The sequence below is a fragment of the Lepisosteus oculatus genome, chromosome 4 (genome assembly GCF_040954835.1).
Source record: "Lepisosteus oculatus isolate fLepOcu1 chromosome 4, fLepOcu1.hap2, whole genome shotgun sequence".
NCBI classification, from domain to species: domain Eukaryota; kingdom Metazoa; phylum Chordata; class Actinopteri; order Semionotiformes; family Lepisosteidae; genus Lepisosteus; species Lepisosteus oculatus.
Genome location: NC_090699.1, coordinates 37023257 through 37041844, shown reverse-complemented (window position 1 = coordinate 37041844; position 18588 = coordinate 37023257). Strand labels below are relative to the sequence as shown.

Genomic DNA, 18588 nt, shown 5'->3' with positions numbered 1-18588 from the left:
GATGATTGATCCAACAGATGTAAAAACAATGTAAATTCATCCTTATTGAATGTAATACATACACTTGATATTTATGGATTTAAACCACAGCATGGCAAATCATTTTGTATCATACATCTATTCATCATTTTAGAAGTGGAAAATACGTTTGTCCTACGTACTGTATGGCCACAGATCGGAGCACCGCTTATAGCTTTCTCATACTGTTCAATCAGCAGATGGCTAGCAAAATCTGTGTTGGACAGTTTCTTAACCACTTGAATGGTGAAGAAAGTACAACAAATTTTTCTTTGCTTTTTTTCAAAAATGGAACAAAAATTAATTTAATGGTGTTTTCTTTTATTTAATCTAATCTAAGGATGCAAATGAGAGGAGGCCACATAGGTTGGAGTTAAATGAATCTAAAATTTAATTTCATCAGTCACTTCTTGAAGGAGCCCAAGTTTAAGGGCCTAGTCACATGACATTTTCCATTATGTCCCCTTGTTCTTGTTTTCTAACTCTAAAATAGTCCCTATTGCCTCTATCTATAACTGTTGGACCACATCTCCTCTCAAACAGTTCTAGACTGAAAGGATTTAGTTCTTCATTTGTATATGATAATCTTCAGTGTAGGAGTTGTGTAAATTTACTGGCACAATTTTAATTATTACTCTATGATGTGTGAGTTTACCTTAGCTATAAGGAATTAGTCAACATATAACAAGCAGTCTTCACACAGATTCACAATACATGGAATAAATGTATCAATACATAAAATGTGTAAATTAAATCACTAGTTAGCACTCAGTTGAACTAGGACAAAGTCTGATATTCAGGCGATGTCGATGAAAGTCCAACCATATTGCTCTGCTAATCAGGTATATATAGTACGTGATGGTAGCTAGCTTCTCATGAGGTCCTGGCTGCAAACTAGACCTTTTCAGTTCAGAATTCAGAAGGCAGTTTAAGACCCAAAGCTTAGACAGCACTTGTGGCAGTAATTTGGTTATGTTATCAGCCAGCCAACTTGGTTCAACAGAGAGAAGCAAAGTTAGAAGACATGTGCACCGCTTTTTAAGTGGAGAAAAGACAGTGGGTGATTGTTAAGAAGTCACCAAATGGAGTGGGTCTATATGCCCTAAAATTGCCTGGTTGGTTGGTCATCTTTTGGATGCTTGGCCACAACCTGTGACCTGAAGACCAGCATGCATAGATACAGTATGCCTATGGCTCTCTGCCAGACATACTAGCGCCTGGGGTGGACATCCATTGTGGGAAGTGCAAATACTGGTTGGTGTCATTGTCCTGGAAGATGGTGCTTAAAAAGACAACCTCGTCTCCCCTACATTCCAGCACATTCTTCTGAGGCTGGGACCACAACACTTAATTCTGTGTCTTATTAATAAGCATTGCAGCTACACCATGGACCGTGTTATTGCTCATCTTTGAACTCTCACACTGTAATTTGTTTTAGTGATATGGTTATCAGAACTAAACACAATATTCTAAATGTCTTACGTGTGTATTGTAAAGTTTGAGATTTAATGTGATTAAAGTGATTTAAGAGTTCACTACAAGACTTTCCTTAAAAATAAAATAACCAGTGCCTCATATGTATCCCCTTCATGTAAGTATTCTATATCATATCAGGAGACTTCCTCAGTAAAAATAGTTTTATGTAAACCATGAAACCATGAAATAGGTGGGACAATTAAAAATACAATCCAATTCTGACAAAAAAGATGACTTTGGATTTCTGCTAAACTATAATAAAAAGTAAAAGACTTGTTGGAGGTTTCAGATCCAGTGTCTGCTGTTCTAGCTCTGGGGACTCAAAACTAAACTAGGGATTGATACACTCAGACATGGAGCACTGAATCATATTGCCACATCATATACAACAGTTTGACATTACAGCCTGATAAAGACTTAACCTCTCACCAGGAAAGCTGTCAACAACTGTAATAGAAGCTTGAGGGATCGATGGCCCTGGGGACCCTGGAAAAGCACCATGAATTCCTTTAGCATATGAAAAGCATATGACCAGAGTACACTGGCAAACACATTTATTGTATTGTCAATTAGAAACACACTTGCTATGCAGAGCTGAGTTACACCGAACAGCTTAATCCATTTTTATTGATTTGTCTTGTACACTGCTTCTCTCTTTTCATTTGGACCCCAAATGCATATCATAAATCTTTAATTTTTTTCTCAATAACTTTCTTGTATGAATAATGTAGAACACTAACCAGAGCTATGTCTACAGAATACTGTTGAAGTACAGTGTTTCAGAAACTAAACAAGACTGGAGGTAATTAATGAAAATGGAAGGCAGTCATACCTAACATAACTGAGTAAGATTATTTCTTTCATTTCTAGGCATACTGAAAAAAACTAGATATTTAATGATAGCCATGCTCAAATGGCTGGTTAAATTATCTGCTCATACAAATCATACACTCAAGCCTCACACAAAAAATCTCAGAAGCACCTCAGGAAATCATCAATGCATCTACACTACAATAAAGTGTCAGATGGCCAATGAATAAAGTGTTCGTTAGTCCAGGAGTCAATCTGTTTCCTTTCAACAAACTGACAAATCCCCTTCCTTTCAAAACGGAAAAAAAAAATCGAACTCCATATTGTTCTAACTACAGTAAGTTCTAACTACACTTTTACTAAATATTTCCCAAAGTAGAAGTGAGGCTGGACTATTTCCAAACCACAAAATATTTAATCAATAATAACTGTTTAAATAGAACTCTTTCAGTCACATACCTCTTCTTTGTCTTTAATTCCACCAGTCTTTTCCTCAATGAGAAATTCTGCTCTGTTCCACCTCGTTTATTTACCAACTGAGTCTAATCATCCCAGTCTACACCTGTTCTATGTGTTGGGCTCTCAATCTCCATTTGACTCACTATTCTTGATTCACACAAGAGTCAAAATGGCTTCTTCCTGCAGAAGCATCCCAGGGGCACCCAGTCAGGAATGTGGTTTCCATCACAGAAGCTTTTCAAAGATCATTGTGATTATTTACCATTCTCTGTTTAACATTCTGTGGAAAAACGCTTACTACAGTTACACAGCAGTGTTGGGTGGAAATCCATGGGTTCATTATGTTTCCACACACACAGGATGTATACTGTATACACAGGGCATGTGTTACGGTAGATTTTCAAAAGGCTTTTGCTAAAGTTCTTTTATAAATGTTTTTCCACATGATTGGATTGAGAATTGGTTATGAAATACAAAATAAAGGGTGAATGCTCAAATTGGAGTGATGTACAGTAATTAGTGGAATATCAGAAATTTGTAGTAGTACCATTGCTCTTAATTTTTAAGCATTATGTAGATTCTAGAATTGGTAATAAACTCATAATGTTTTCACATGATACCAAATTAGGATTATTAGCAAACTGTATGGAAGAAATGAAATTCAGAAGGATTTAATTAATATCAAGACTTGGCAAACATCTGGCAATGTGTTTAATGTGAACAAGTGCTCAGTTTTGCATGCAGGTACTGTAATAAACACCTTAACTATAAATACAAAATGGAAAACACTGAGCTAAAAATGCGACTCATGAAAAAAATAGGTGACACAACACTTACATCTTCTAGAAAATGTGTTGAGCAATTTAAAAGGCAAACAAAAAGCCAGCATGCAGTATATCTCAGAAATATTCTCTGTAATGTACTAAGCAATGCTACAGAGGCACTGACTATAACTGTAAATGTTGGAACTCTGATGTTTTTACAGTGACATTTTTTCCTTGACACTAATACTTTTTGTAACCCCGTGAGTGGAGAAAAAAAAACATTATTCAAGTCATATACTTGGTTTACACATGCTATGACACTCCCCATGACAGGTATACTGAAAATGGTTGGTATTTAGATTTCCTGTATAAACACTCAGAGAACATTTGAATTTGAAAAAGCAAGTAAACAGTTCAAAAGATCTGTTAAAATAAGGAAAGAATGAAAATAGGACCACCGACTCTATACAATACAACACAACAATAATGCAATGTTTCAGACTCACCAGTAAAATCTGTTTGGAGTCACATGCTCATGAACCAGTTGCCATTTTCGTCCAAAGTCCAAAGAGCTGTACAACTGTTGAAACGAAAAAAAATAGGCCAAAATTGTTTTATTGATAAAAATCAAGTTTAAATACTGACCTTTCCAAACAATGCATTTTTTGTCTACTGGAAAATATATCTTATTTCAATACATAAAAATACAGAATGTATACAGTATTGGTCTGGGATTTATTTATCTGAGTATTCTGTATGCTGGATTAATAGTGTGCATCTTGTGACAAAGGATCCCAGCTGGTCCTAGTTATGCCTTGGTTTCCCAACTCTAAATCTTCTTTTTCTCATATGCTATACTTTTGCTTCATTGAGCAGCCAGAATAAAAGCATACTGTAAGTAACAGAGGAAAGGTACTTGAAAGTATACTTTCACACAACCTAATGTTAAACTAGGGTAAGCTATATATTAATAGTTTTTACTCATGAATTATCATTGAATTTTAAATAAACCGGTCACTCTTTTTCCATACAAGTGTATAACTTCACCAAAATGCTTCTCTTCTAAAGTTAATGTTCTCAGTGCATGAAAATGACCCAGGTTGAAATTTGCTACTGACAGGTTTTGAGATTTGTACCTAATCCTTAAATTTTGTTTATAATTTACTGTACACTGTACTTATTTTATGTCTGTTTTTAAACATCACAATCAAAACAAAGAACAAGAAATTCATTTAAAGGAACTTAATGCTTAATGCTACAGTCCAACTCAGTCAGTATCTCTGTGTTTAACCATAGGAAGTTCAGTAAGATTACAAATAAGAAGGGGATCACTCAGCCCATCAGGCTTGTTTGGTTGCTAGTGGCAAACAGCTAGGATCTCATTCAGCTGTTTCTTGAAAGAAGCCAGGGTATCAGCTTCAACAACAATATGCTTGTTTCAAACTCAGACAACAATTTGTATAAAAAAGTGTTTCTTGCTCTTAGTTATAAATGAGCATCCCTAAAGTTTCAAATTGTGTTCTCTGCTCTGGTTCATGTTTTTTTTAATGTTAACCAGTATTAAGCATCTTATACGGTACAAAATACAAATCTTTAAAGTTTTCATAACATTATCTTTGTAATACAGTTATAAGATTATACTTACCATAAAATAGCAGAAAGACATAATGATAGTTTCAAAACAGAAGTTTAACAATTAAGAACATAAAATCTAATAGCCAACAAAACACTTCTAAATATCTACTCACTGTACGAACTCTTGTTTCCTCTCTTTAACTTTGATTAATTAGAATTTCAAACTTTGGAGTAAGATTAAACAGTGTGGTAACCTCAATTTAATTTTCTCTCTGCTTCATCCATTGGCCAATTTTACCAAACATCACAAAGGACAATTCATCCTCAGTAAGAGAGAAGTAGGATGAACATGATACTGGATGCATGTTTAATCAGAAAATTAAGCAGATCATATGCATAAGTCTAAAAATGTAAGTAAAAGTTGTATCACAGGACTTGGATGAATGAAAAACAGTTTGGTATACAAATAAAGGTATATATAAATATATATATACATATTTTTAAATATTTTATATACAGTTGGTATATATAAATTAATTTCATGGTCAGGAAAACACCTTACAGGAAATGAATGGAGACAAAAGCATTAACAACACAAATAGGTTCCAGATTGTGTTTGGAATTTAAATTTCCAGATAATTAGCTATGACTGGGACAGTTTTTTTGGAAGACATAGTGTTGTTAGACTAGTTGTTAATGGCTGCTACAGTGGTGTTTTCAACAGCTCAGGAGCAAAGTCTGACATAAAGATCTAACAACAATGTTCATAAAAGCCCCACAGCCATTAGCTAGTCTGGCTTAATATAATGCTGAGAAAAAGACTGAGAACCTACAAGTTTGGTCTGTATTCTTGTACATTTTAGGTTTAAGATGAAATTGAATATTTGTTTTTTATTTTAATCTATTTTCATTTAAAAAAATAAAAATATTCGGGAGTGAAGACTTTTCCTCGGCACAATTTAGTATCTAAACATTTGGCAAAAGCCAAACACAGCCTTTCAACAAAAGAACCCATCCCAACTATCAAGCATGGTGGTGTGAGTACCAGAGATTGGGGTTGCTTTGATTCCACAGGACCCAGGTGGCTTGCCATCATTGACTGAACCATGAATATGGCAGATTCTGGAGGATAATGCCAGGCCATCCATTTGTCAGCTGAATGATGGTCATGCAGTAAGACAATGATGAAAAGCATTGCGAGAGACTGATAATCAACATCTAGTTGAAATTTACCAGTTACTTAAGCTAAAAATGTACTATTTTTTCACACAAGTATATTTATTATTGGATAATTTTGTTAATTCTATAATCCAGATATATATTGTGTTATATGTTTAATCAGATTACCTTCACCTTTTATTAAGCATTCTTACTGTTAGGACATTTTATGTCTAAAATATATAATACAAATATATATATATATAAGAATATGAACCAAGAGAACATAAGGTGTGCAATTGTTTTTGACTGTACATATTCAGTGAAATACAAAATCTGACAAAATAAATGTTTTTTTTTTCACAATAGTATAGCTAAGGAAGTCTGAGGTGAGTGTTTCTTAGATGGTATTGGTTTTTAAGGATTTACAAAACCTGAACCTTCTTTTTGTAATTGTAAGCAAGATTGATTAATTTAATTTGACATAATTCATGAAATTGCATTTAATATTCATAATAAAACCTGAACTAAAATGTGTTTATTCTCACTCTTACTAACCCTTTAACATGAAGTTCTTTATGAGTCAGAAATAGTATAAACATGCTGTGGCTGCAAATATCAGAGGTACTATACAGTGTATTAAGAAATAATTTGTGTGAGGTTAAAGATATATAATTGATCTTAAGCTGATCCAGCTCACAGCTTGACCTAAATTATCACTTCTCATTAGGGTTATGGTTCATGCAACATCAGCTATTTCATTAGTAAAAAACAACAACAACAACACTATGCTCAGGAGAGAAAATGATCTGCTTATGTATGCTTTAAAAATTGGAATACATTCTGCAAAACAATTTCCCTTTGAGGGACTCTGAAGACGTGTAACATCAGATGTGGGAATAAAATTCATTTGTGCTCACCAGCCCAGCACAAGACAGCAGTAAAGTGTGTTCAAAACATTATAACCAACTCTCAGTGTAAGCAGGCTTAGTCAAATTATATCTAAATATATAATACATTGATTTTCACAGGTGAAGGCATAAAATGTCAGTTTACCATCAAGGGAATCCTGTTTAAAATGTATGTCTTGTTTCCTTAAAAACATGTTAGACAGAACAATTGTTGCAACGCCTGTGCCCTTGCTTGATGTTGAAGGTTGCTTAGCAACAACCTAAAATGTTCCTTGGCTCTCATGTCTGTCACGAAAGTCTAGCAAGCAGGGTCAAAGCATCAGTACTTCAAAAATCTTTGAGCACCTTAACACTATAAGAATTGTATTGATCGACAAGTGGGTATTTTTCAGGTCTAGTTTTTGGTCATTCATAACACTCTACTTTTAATTACTTATTAGTTTGCTATTAATAGCTGAACAAAAAGAGAAATGTTATGTTCAATCCTAAATTGTGTGGATTTCCTAATATTTCCTGATATTGAGTTGTGAAAACAGTTGGTGGTACATCTGTGTAACAGAGCTTTATTTTTCTCATCCCAAAAAAATACACATGGATCTGCTCCATTTAGAATAGTGATGTAAAAATAATTTGGTATAATTTTATCTACACTACCATCTATGTACTCCATCAGAGGGAACCATGACAGATAGTGTCACTGGGTGAGCCTTAAACTTGCAGCTATTTGTCACCACTGTGACATCTTAAATCTAAAGTTCTTTTCTGTCACAAAAGAGAGCAGCATACTTACTTGCAGCCTGACACCAATAAATCACAATCCAGGGAAGAACTCATGAGACACTCAGAATGTAAGGCAAAAGCAGAGAATCTACAAAAGGTTTCCAGGAGCCATTACAAACTGCTGACGAACTGTAGTACAGTGGCATAATACTGTATGTAGCTAAATTCATCATTCACTTTGCTCCTAAATGCTGCCTTATGTAGACAATAATGCTACATAGCATTTTCATTTTAAGATGGAACAATTTATATTAAAAAAAGATTAACTACATCATGTCAATTGCAGTGTAACACATTTATAAACTCTTTTTTAAATGTCACTACAAAAATGTTAATTTTTAAATGATAATGTATAGTTAAGGCTGGATATAATTTAATGTACAGCGTGTAAAATTATGTTTAGAGTCAGCCAGATTGATATACAGAATGGGTCTAAAATTAATTGAAGACAGAACTCACCTTATATGTCTATCATAACATAATTGTTTGATCCTATGAAAAGACAATTATCTGTCTTTTGGCCAAGCTTGTACTCAAAGTGATTAGTGATTCCAATGACCTTTTTTCAAAATCAAATATTAATATCCATTCATACAGCTGGGTTTACTAGAGCAATATGGGTAAATTTCCTTGCTTAAGGGTAAGGAGCTGTGTACCCCCTTGTGATTTGAACACACAACTCCAATGTCCTAAACAATATTCCACACTGCCACCCCAGCACTTAACCTTCTTATGCTTATGGTCATTCACAGGTCCTGCCTCTCAAGCAAGCTATGTAGTAAAAGCAAGCCAATCTTGAACAAATAGAACAAAAGCATTCTGAGGAATGACATATGAAGTTCCCAACCAGCTTTGAATTAACTGCTTAGCAATTTTGGGTTCACATTAACTGACTTATTCATGCCATCCTAATTATGTGTCACTAACAGTGCAAGCTTCTCAACATTTGCTTTCAATCTTCAAGGCATAAAGCATGTCATATTCCATATTAATAAGCTTTTAGAAAATCAATATGTCCATTATGAAAATTGCATTAATTTAGCCTCTGTTAGATGAAAAGCTGACATCCTGCTCACTTCTATTATCCTTTGAAAGAAAAAAATAGGAAAATTATTCCACGATATGCATTCCAATAATGTAAGCAATCCCTGCTGAGACAATATAGAGAAGCAGAAGTAGTTAAGAATCATTTTCCTCAAATAAACATACCAGTATTTAATTGGATCCAAATCAGCAAATTGTGTGTATGACTGACTTCTTTGCAGATGGTTGATAAAGTTTGCTTACAACAATTTAGATTCCATCTACTTAAGTTATATTTCTTTGCACAGTGGGAAAGTTTTTTTTTTCTCAATTTTTTGTCTGGACACTGTCATAACTGAATTGATGCAAAAACACGAACCCATTCATACAGCACAATTTGTTTGGAATCAATTTAAAAACAGTTTGATTTAAAGGTTATCAAATCAGTCTTACATTGTATCTCAGAAACAATTTGGTTTAATAATGTTTTTTTTTCCTAAATGAAAAGTTCTATCAAATTATTTTTTTGATTTGGTTTCATATCCCCAGTCCCTTTCTAACAAAATTTGGTCACAAAACATTCAAGTTTTATTTAGACAGCACACAGTCAGAAAAATAAGAAAAGGGTAAATCAGTAAGTGTATGAGAACACTGTTGTCATTAAGTTCTGCTGTTTCTAAAAAAGGTAGTAGTTATCTGAGATTCAAATAAACAAAGAATACACAGCGTGTTTTTCAAATCCAGTCTCTCCATTCCTCTTCTGGTGATTCCTTTGATTTACAGAGTGAATGCATACGTCTGAGAGAATATTAACACCAATTAGCAAATAACCATTGCCAAACCAATGTGCCAAATAATGTACTGATTGTGCTTAATGGAAAAACACCTCTTCAAATGCTGGTTTATCCAAGGACAGAACATAAAAACCAAAGCAAAAAATATTTTTTTCATTACTTGACAGTCAGACATTGGTTGAAATGCATTTGCAAACACGATAGGGTTAACAGTGCATTCAACCACATTCATTAAGACCGTACCAATCACAACCAATCATCATCCATTCAGCTTAAGCTCACCTGTCTATGATCTTCTTATGCAATTTAAAACTGTCACCTTCAAAGGTCAAGAAACTACTGAACTGGTGAGTTTAGAAATATCCAATGTTGAATTACAGTAATTTAAAAAAACATTACACCATTTTGAGAGACTTATGCAGTATGCCTGAAGCCTCAACTACAGTACAGTATGCTTTATTAAAGTGGGTGAATGTATGGCTCACTAATAAGATAAATCTATTAGTTTTGACATTTCCTCACACATGATCCTACTAGCATCTGGAGCCATGAATATGAAGAATTTTTCTCAGCAGCACAGTTTCAACAGGTGTTGATTATTTTGATTACTTTTAATTAGGCATTCAGTATTTCACTGGGTTAGATTCCACTCTTTTTTCCTGTTTTCAGAGCTGATGCAAATGTTCTGAAATCAGAACTGGAAAAGTGTGTTTTAAAGTTCAACATCTTTTTAGAAGCCATCAATTATTTATCCCAAAAGCCAGCACTGAGTTTACCATTCCCTACTCATGACACACTTATAGTATCTGACCAATTTTTTTGGAAAACGTTGTGGATCAATTGTGATTTTGACCATCAAAATCCACCAAAATGTCATAGTCTTTCAGTGCATTTTTCCTTCTTTTTTTAACTAACTTTTAGATTTTAGATTTCCCAAAACCAGATTTCCCAGTTTGTTTGTTTGATATTTCAAACAAAATAAAGTTCCAGTACTATCTGCAAAATAAAGTTCCAGTACTATCTGGAGCAGGTTCTTTAGGGGGTGCAGTAAAACGTCACTATGCTATGAGGTTATTTTGAAAATACATCATTAAGAATGCAGTAGATTAATAATTAATAATAATTCCTTTCACTTTTCTGGACACTCCACTCAAAGGGCTTTGAAGATAATGGTGACTCCCCTCCACCACCAACGTACAGCACCCACCTGAATGATGTGGACATTAGCAGTCTGTTTATTATAATTCAAGATAGGCAGGCATCAGATAGGGCACCTAACTGTGCTGTGCTCTCTTAAAACACAAATACTCTCCATGTAAATCTGAATTTTCTGAGACTGCCCCACATTCAACTATAATATTGCAGAAGGCTGCTGATACTAGTGTACAGGGCTACAGTGTAAACAACCAATATGACCCAAAATGTGGAGCTTCCAGGCACCAACTGTTTTGGGCTCACTGGTCAAAGACTGCTCTTGGTATCGGTAATGTTTTCACTAAAGTAAATGTGAAGCATCACAGAAAGCATTAATCAAAAGCATCCAGTTTCTTACACAGACAGGTTCATTGGCCATGTCTCTGAACCATAAAGTAGTACAGGGAGGATGTGCACAGAAGAAGATTTTGTTGGTGTTGTGATACTGGATTGCTAGATGTACCTGTCAAGCTCTTTTATGTACTCACAAGAAACTAATATTCATCTTTAAATTTCTGGTCACTGACCCTCCACTGCACACAAAAGCTGACAGAAGTCTGCCATTCTTACAAACGGATACGACAAAGGAAAAAAGCATTCACTTTCAAATTGTGTTTTTGGAAGTTCATAATCGACTCAAACATTCAGTGCCTCTCATTCCATTGAAATTCCCCAACGACACATTTTATAGTCATCAGCTATTGTAATGTGGTAATGACACATTATACTTGCATATTACCAGCTCAGAGACTTTCAATGCGTCAAACAACTTTGACATGATTTCATTATTTGACGTGTTCCTTTCCTGTAACCCTCTTTTTTGTCATCCCCATGTTAAAATACTGATGAATGAAGTTGGACATGTTGCACAACAACTAAGAAATTATAATTACATTAAATCTACAGCTCTTGTAACTAAGCATGATATTCTAGGTGTCCCAAACCATTACTGTAATTTATCTTTTATTGCCACTAATGAATTTACCAATAAATTGCTGATATGTTTATGCAGTCATAACACATGGAATCTGCTGAGATGGCGTTAACTGAAGCAAATGGCATCAAAGTGTATTCTGAGATTTAATTGTTTGAAGCAATAAAAAGAGCACACTTTTGGCAAAAGCAATCCTATAGAGAAAAAAATTACACTAATGTCTAAGCAAATGCACCATCTGGACAGCTTGAACAACCCATTCAATATAATAGGTAGAAAGGGTCCATAAAGTGGAAGTTTTCCCTATTATCAGCTGTTTGTTAGATATTTCTAGTTCATATTAAAATAATTTGTCTGTTCTATGTCCATGTTTTATTTGATCCTTAATGAATTATATTTGAATGAATTTAATTATAATATGAAGGACTTCAAACAAATTATGGTTAATGTATTCAAACAGCATCATTGACTTATTTGGAGTAGCCACCTTGTTATCCCCTGCTACTTAATTAAACTGCTGTAACCTTGATCTTTCTCAATGCTTACTTACTTACTATATCCAGCCCCTGTAGTATTGAAGCAGATATCCTAAAGAGAATATTTGGAGCACATGTAATTTATAATTATGTAAGTGATAACTGAACAAAATGCCAAGGCTAGGAATTCCATCTGGTAGGCCTTATCAACCTCCTCCCATATGGAGCAGAGCTGTCATCCTATTCACTCAAAATCACATTGTACTCAATAGATTTTTTTTTCAGTGCAACAGGCAAACAGGAATGCTTAACAATAGTTTTACAACTCTTACCGTCTAATATTTTATGTGTATCTAGCACTTGTAAACTAAAAGTGTTTAAAGGCTGAGTCAAGGCCCATGAGTTACCATGAAGTTAGGCCATGCATCAAGTATAGAAAAAATACATCTAAAAAGATAAATGGCACAATCTTTCCAATACAGACCTTGGTATAGAACATGGTAATTCAGGATCTATTTTTAGCCTGTAGCTGAAGGTGAGAGGGAGGTGCAGGTGTGTTCTGGGGCTATTAGAAAACTAGAGGGGTGCTACTTGAAGGTCACTGGGTAATAAGCAGCAAAGCCATGACTTTAGGGAAATGGGTATATTCAGTGGTCACCACATTACATTACAAGATATCACTACTCTGAGATATTAGTGAACATCATATGCATTCCCATGCTTAAAGGAAATCCATGTACTGATAAGGTAAAAATAAATTAGCCTTAAACAGACAAGTGAACCTGGATCAAGTATTCAAAATCCAGTGGGACCTAACCAATAATAAGACACTGGGAGATGAGGGCGGTCAACAGGAAAATATGGTGACCAGGGGACCTAGAGTAACCACTAGACTTTGAAACTATCCTATTATAGTCCTAAAATGTGGCAAAGAATCCAACTGAAGAAAAGGATAAAGACAGTCATGGTCCAAGACTGGGAACAGAAACCTCATGGCTATGAATTATTTCCAAGTGACCTGAAGTTTATATGCTCCTGGATCAAATGATCAAATGCAATAAATGCCTTAGCTCATACTTAAGTAATTTATGCAGATTCTGCCATTAACTCACTGCTGTCTCTCACAGGAGCTCTTTATCAGCAAATAAACTCAAATCCAATGAGCATTATTTTTTCAGAGTAGTCCTGAAGATAAAACCAAGGGGTAAGCAGGCATCACAGTTGACTCTGAGTATGTATCATCATCCTTAACATTCTAAATAAATAAGAAAAAAAGAAAAACTATTACAGTAAGGAAGTTGATTGACAATACTACTCTCTTGAGACCAGGCTGAGCTCCAGCAGAATTATCTTCTAAAGAAGTCATCAACATTATATATATATATTATATATATATGGATATATGGTGAAGGGACTAGACTGGCAGCCCTGCAAGCAAGCTTATTTCCACTTCGTCCAAAGAATCTGGCTGCCTGGTCAAGTATTAACTGGTTGCTACAGTACGAGCACCCATGGCCCTGCAACAGAGGGTGCATACTGTACAGTATCTCACAATGCCTGATGTAAACAATACAAAGAAATTCAAAGAAAAAAATTTCTTTGAATTCAAAGAAAAAAAAATACATATACATAATTTCACACATATTGGCCTGAAATAAAGCTACTGTATAAGATCTATTTATTTCTTTGTTGTTACCACTTGCCTGAACTGAACTGGGTCCTGTGTAAAGGTTCTCTTTTCAATCGATCAAGAGTTCTCTCAATACAGACACAGAATTCTGTCTCCTCAAAGACTGCTTTTCCTATGCCACAGTTAAAGTGACTTCTACTACTGTACAGATGCAGCCATTCAAAGTGCGCGGTACAGACACGTACCAGAGGTAATTGGCTACAGCGTCGCGCATCGTGACGCAAGATGACGCGGGGTACCGTGGTACGTGATTGGTTGACCGACAGGGGCACTCGTGGTCCGTTGGTCTGTTGTAGAAAGACTTACAGTACAGTAAATATCTACAGTTACTGTGCCCGTTGTAGATATTGAATTTTACAACTGAAGGGAAATCTTAGTAGCTGAGCATAAAAAGAATAGGAGCATACTGTAACGTGTGTGAAGGCCATAAACGATATTAATTTTGGAACATAAACATACAGTATATGGCTGGTCTTGGTACTTTAAAGTAAAAAATACACACCAGTATTCCATTTCCCCCTAAACATTTTAAGTATCGAAGTCTTTAACTAAAGACATACCGGAGTCAACAAGCATACTTTTAGAATTTGATTAATAGGGAATATAATATGGAATCGCGTATCTAAAGAATTTAATAACGATATGATTATATTTGTGTACTGCGACAGGGCTGTGTAGGGCTATTTCGCCTCCCTCTTCATGCGACTTCCCTTGTAGCCTACTGGTCTACGTGCCCAACTACCAACTCACGGGTTGTGTGTTCAAATCTAGCTGGTGCTGGACTTTTCTTTTAACAAACATTTCTTCGAAAAAATAGAATAGTGATATTATGGACAATCAATTGACTTTTATATTTCAAAATATCACAACATGATCGATTCTAAGTCATTTTTGATAACAATGAATAGTCACCTTCTTCTTCTTCTTCCCTTCTGACAACGGTCCCTGCTTCTGCTTCCTGCTTCTATTGTGTGTGTGTAATTGTGTGTGTGTCTATGTCATCGGAAAATACAATCAGTTTCTGCTTTGTGTAAGGATGGTGTGGTGAGAAGGTGAGAAAGTGGTGAGAAAGCTGTGCTCCTCAAAGTGCTCCTCAAAGCGCTTAAAAAAAAAAGCCAGACCTCAGGGAAACAGGTACAAATTCACACTTAACAACACATTAACGCCTAACAATGGGAGCAGGGACGAATTAGGCCAGTAAATTATTAGTTGTTTTTCAGGAAGTTAAAAAAAACACTAGAATTACTTATCCAGTCTCTCGAAATAAAGTTATTTTTCAAGCAATGCAACAAACGTCGGGCAATGTGTTTTTTTTTAATCCAACATTGACAGCCACATCTTAAATTTTTTCAGTCAGCTCTTTTTTCTCTATTTGAATTGTGGCTTTCACATCGCACGACTTTAAAAGCTAGAAAGACAGGTTTCGATTCACATTAGCTGGCGAGCCTTGTTAACAAAAAAACTAATAATAATGTAACATGCCACTGTTTGTTCATGAACAAAGTTATACTGAGATTTCCTTAGATACGCGATAAAAAAAAAATTAAAAAAAATTTGAATCCCCGGCGGAACACATTCCATAAGAATCAGCGCTTTTACAGTATATATCGCCTTTAAGGGTGGCTTCTCAAAATGCTTTACAGGATAAAAACAACAAGAACAGCAACAACAATATTGTATTTTATTGCACTTTGAAAACTAAGTAATAACTTAACTATAACTTAACTATATGTGCAAACATTTCATATGTTGCTGTTGTGAATGCCTGTGGAGTGTATCTTATTTGCCTTGCATCCTGGTTCTCTCGCCCTCCCCCCCTCTCTCCCTCAATTCAATTCAATTCAAGGTGTTTTATTAGCATGACAGATGGGTACAATCAGTGTTGGGTATTTATTGGGTATTTATTTGCTTTGAGATTCCACTTTTAAAGGTGATATATACAATTTTGACTAAAATAAATTGATATCTTTGTCTTCTAAGTATCTTAATAAACTTTCAGCATAGCTTTCTCCCCGTTAAGACTTATTTTCCTTAACTAGTATACTTTAGATCTTTTTTCTGAACCGGGGAAAATGTGATCATGTTTCTCTATAACAACAACAAAAAAATACATTATTTTACATATCACCTTAAGGATGCGCAAATAAATTTAAAATAGTCTTCTTTAGGTGTGAGGGTAGGAGTGGATGGCAGCAGGCATAATCGGCAAATTAGGAAAACAAAGAACTGGACAGGCGAGACGTTTATCCAGAGAGCGAGTGATCAGAAAAAGGAACAGCTGTTACACCCAGGTTTTACGCTCTCTCTGTTGAATAAATGAAAGCATTTTATTAAAAACGCGCTTGAGTTTGTCTGGGTATTTACTTTGTAACCTGTGGTTTACATCTACTGTATTGTTTTGAGATGCTACTTTTAAAGGTGATATGTAAAATAAAGTTTTTTATTATTGTTATAGAGAAACATGATCAGATTTTCCCTGGTTCAGAAAAAAGACGATTAAAATCTGTAATCCTTGCCCTTGTATGTCATCGGAAAATACAATCAGTTTCTGCTTTGTGTAAGGATGGTGTGGTGAGAAGGTGAGAAAGTGGTGAGAAAGCTGTGCTCCTCAAAGCGCTTTACAGGATAAAAACAATAACAACAATAGTGGCTGGGCAAACGATTTCTTTTATCGAAATACAAAATGAGATACTGTATAATGATGTGCATGAACAAAGTTATACTGCAATTTTCCTTAGATACACGATTAAAAAAAATATTTTTTTTGAATCCCTGGTGGAACACATTCCATTAGAATCAGCGCTTTACTTCTTACTTTACAACCCTTACTTCGTGCGACTGGAAAAGAATTCGTGATCGGATCAACGAAATGCTTCGTAGAAGGAGGCGCTCTTTTCCTCTAGTCTAACAGTCTGTCCACAAACAAAACATTCCTGTTAGACAAGAGGAATTGAAAAAAAAAAATTTGTCAATGGAAACCAGTGTGTGTGTGTCTCTCTCTGCTGGATGTCCCTCTCACTCTCTGCTGAATGAATAAAAGCATTTTATTAAAAACGCGTTTGTGTTTGTCTGGTATTTACTTGGGTCCCTTTTAACTGTTTTTCGATCAACTGTATTGCTTTGAGATGCCACTTTTAAAGGTGATATGTAAAATAAAGTTTTTTATTATTGTTATAGAGAAACATGATCAGATTTTCCCTGGTTCAGAAAAAAAGATCTAAAGTGCTACACATAACTTTCTTAATTCGATGTATTTAAAGCAGTGAACTACTGTAGGTGTAACATAACATTCAGAAGTACAATCGAGAATAGTTTTGTGGTGTTTGTTTAGATTAAACGTTCCTAAAACGTATAACGTAACAAAATTAAAGACGATTAAAATCTGTAATCTTTCCACTTGTACTGTATGTCATCGGAAAGTTTCTGCTTTGTGTAAGGATGGTATCAAAAAGCAATCTTAATTGGTGAGAAAGCTGTGCTCAATGTATTTAAGGGACTTAAAAGTAAAAGGAGATGCCTCATATTGCTTGACTAATTTTAAAAACTAAGTTATAAATGCAGACACTCCCTCGGTGCTGTGCTGGGTGCAAATATCAAAATATACATTCGTCCCGGGCTGAAGAGGCCGAAGAGCGCCCGGCTGGGGTGCGCGGGGAAGAGCAGGACAGGAGTGAAAGTGGTCAGGGTGGGGTTTAGGAAGGCGTACAGTCTGGGCATGTATAGATTACACTTTTCTAAAACGTATTTGAAAAATAAAAACGATTACAATCTAATCCTTCCACGTTTGATCCCAAAATCCCAAGAAATATAAATCTAAACGGGTAGAAAGCTATGCTGAAAGTTTATTAAGATACTTAGAAGACAAAGATACTGTATCAATTTATGTTGCATTAGCCTGATTATGATTAAAAAAACACATATAATTAAACACGCGTTTGCGATTTAAATCAAAACACGATTTAAATCAATATAAATGTTTATATTGTAACGCATACTGTCCAGCCTCCATTTCTCTATAAAAATTTACTCTATTACACACACACACAATAGAAGCAGTAAGCAGAAGCAGGGACCGTTGTCAGAAGGGAAGAAGGTGACTATTCATTGTTATCAAAAATGACTTAGAATTGATCTTGTTGTGATATTTTGAAATATAAAAGTCAATTGATTGTCCATAATATCGCTATTCTATTTTTTTGAAGAAATGTTTGTTAAAAGAAAAGTCCAGCACCAGCTGGATTTGAAACCACAACCCATGAGTTGGTAGTTGGGCACGTAGACCAGTAGGCTACAAGGGAAGTCGCATGAAGAGAGAGGCGAAATAGCCCTACACAGCCCTGTCGCAGCACACGAATATAATCATATCGTTATTAAATTCTTTAGATACACGATTCCATATTATATTAGCAGAAAAGCTTAAAACTACCACTTTTTCACACGCTAGTTAAATACTTCGATGCTTAAACTTGTTAGGGGGAAATGGAATACCGGTGTGTATTTTTCCTTTAAAGTACCGATTCCTGGAA

At 35.0% G+C, this 18588-nt stretch overlaps 1 protein-coding gene across 1 annotated transcript in view; it reads right to left on the bottom strand.

Moving 5' to 3' along the window:
- The window catches only part of sorcs3a (sortilin related VPS10 domain containing receptor 3a), a 273164-nt gene that overhangs the window by 76477 nt on the left and 178099 nt on the right, over positions 1-18588 (bottom strand). Inside the window, exon 5 of the mRNA XM_006630827.3 lies at positions 4034-4107. Coding sequence (XP_006630890.2) covers positions 4034-4107 — 74 coding nt within the window. The remainder of the gene's footprint in view (positions 1-4033; positions 4108-18588) is intronic.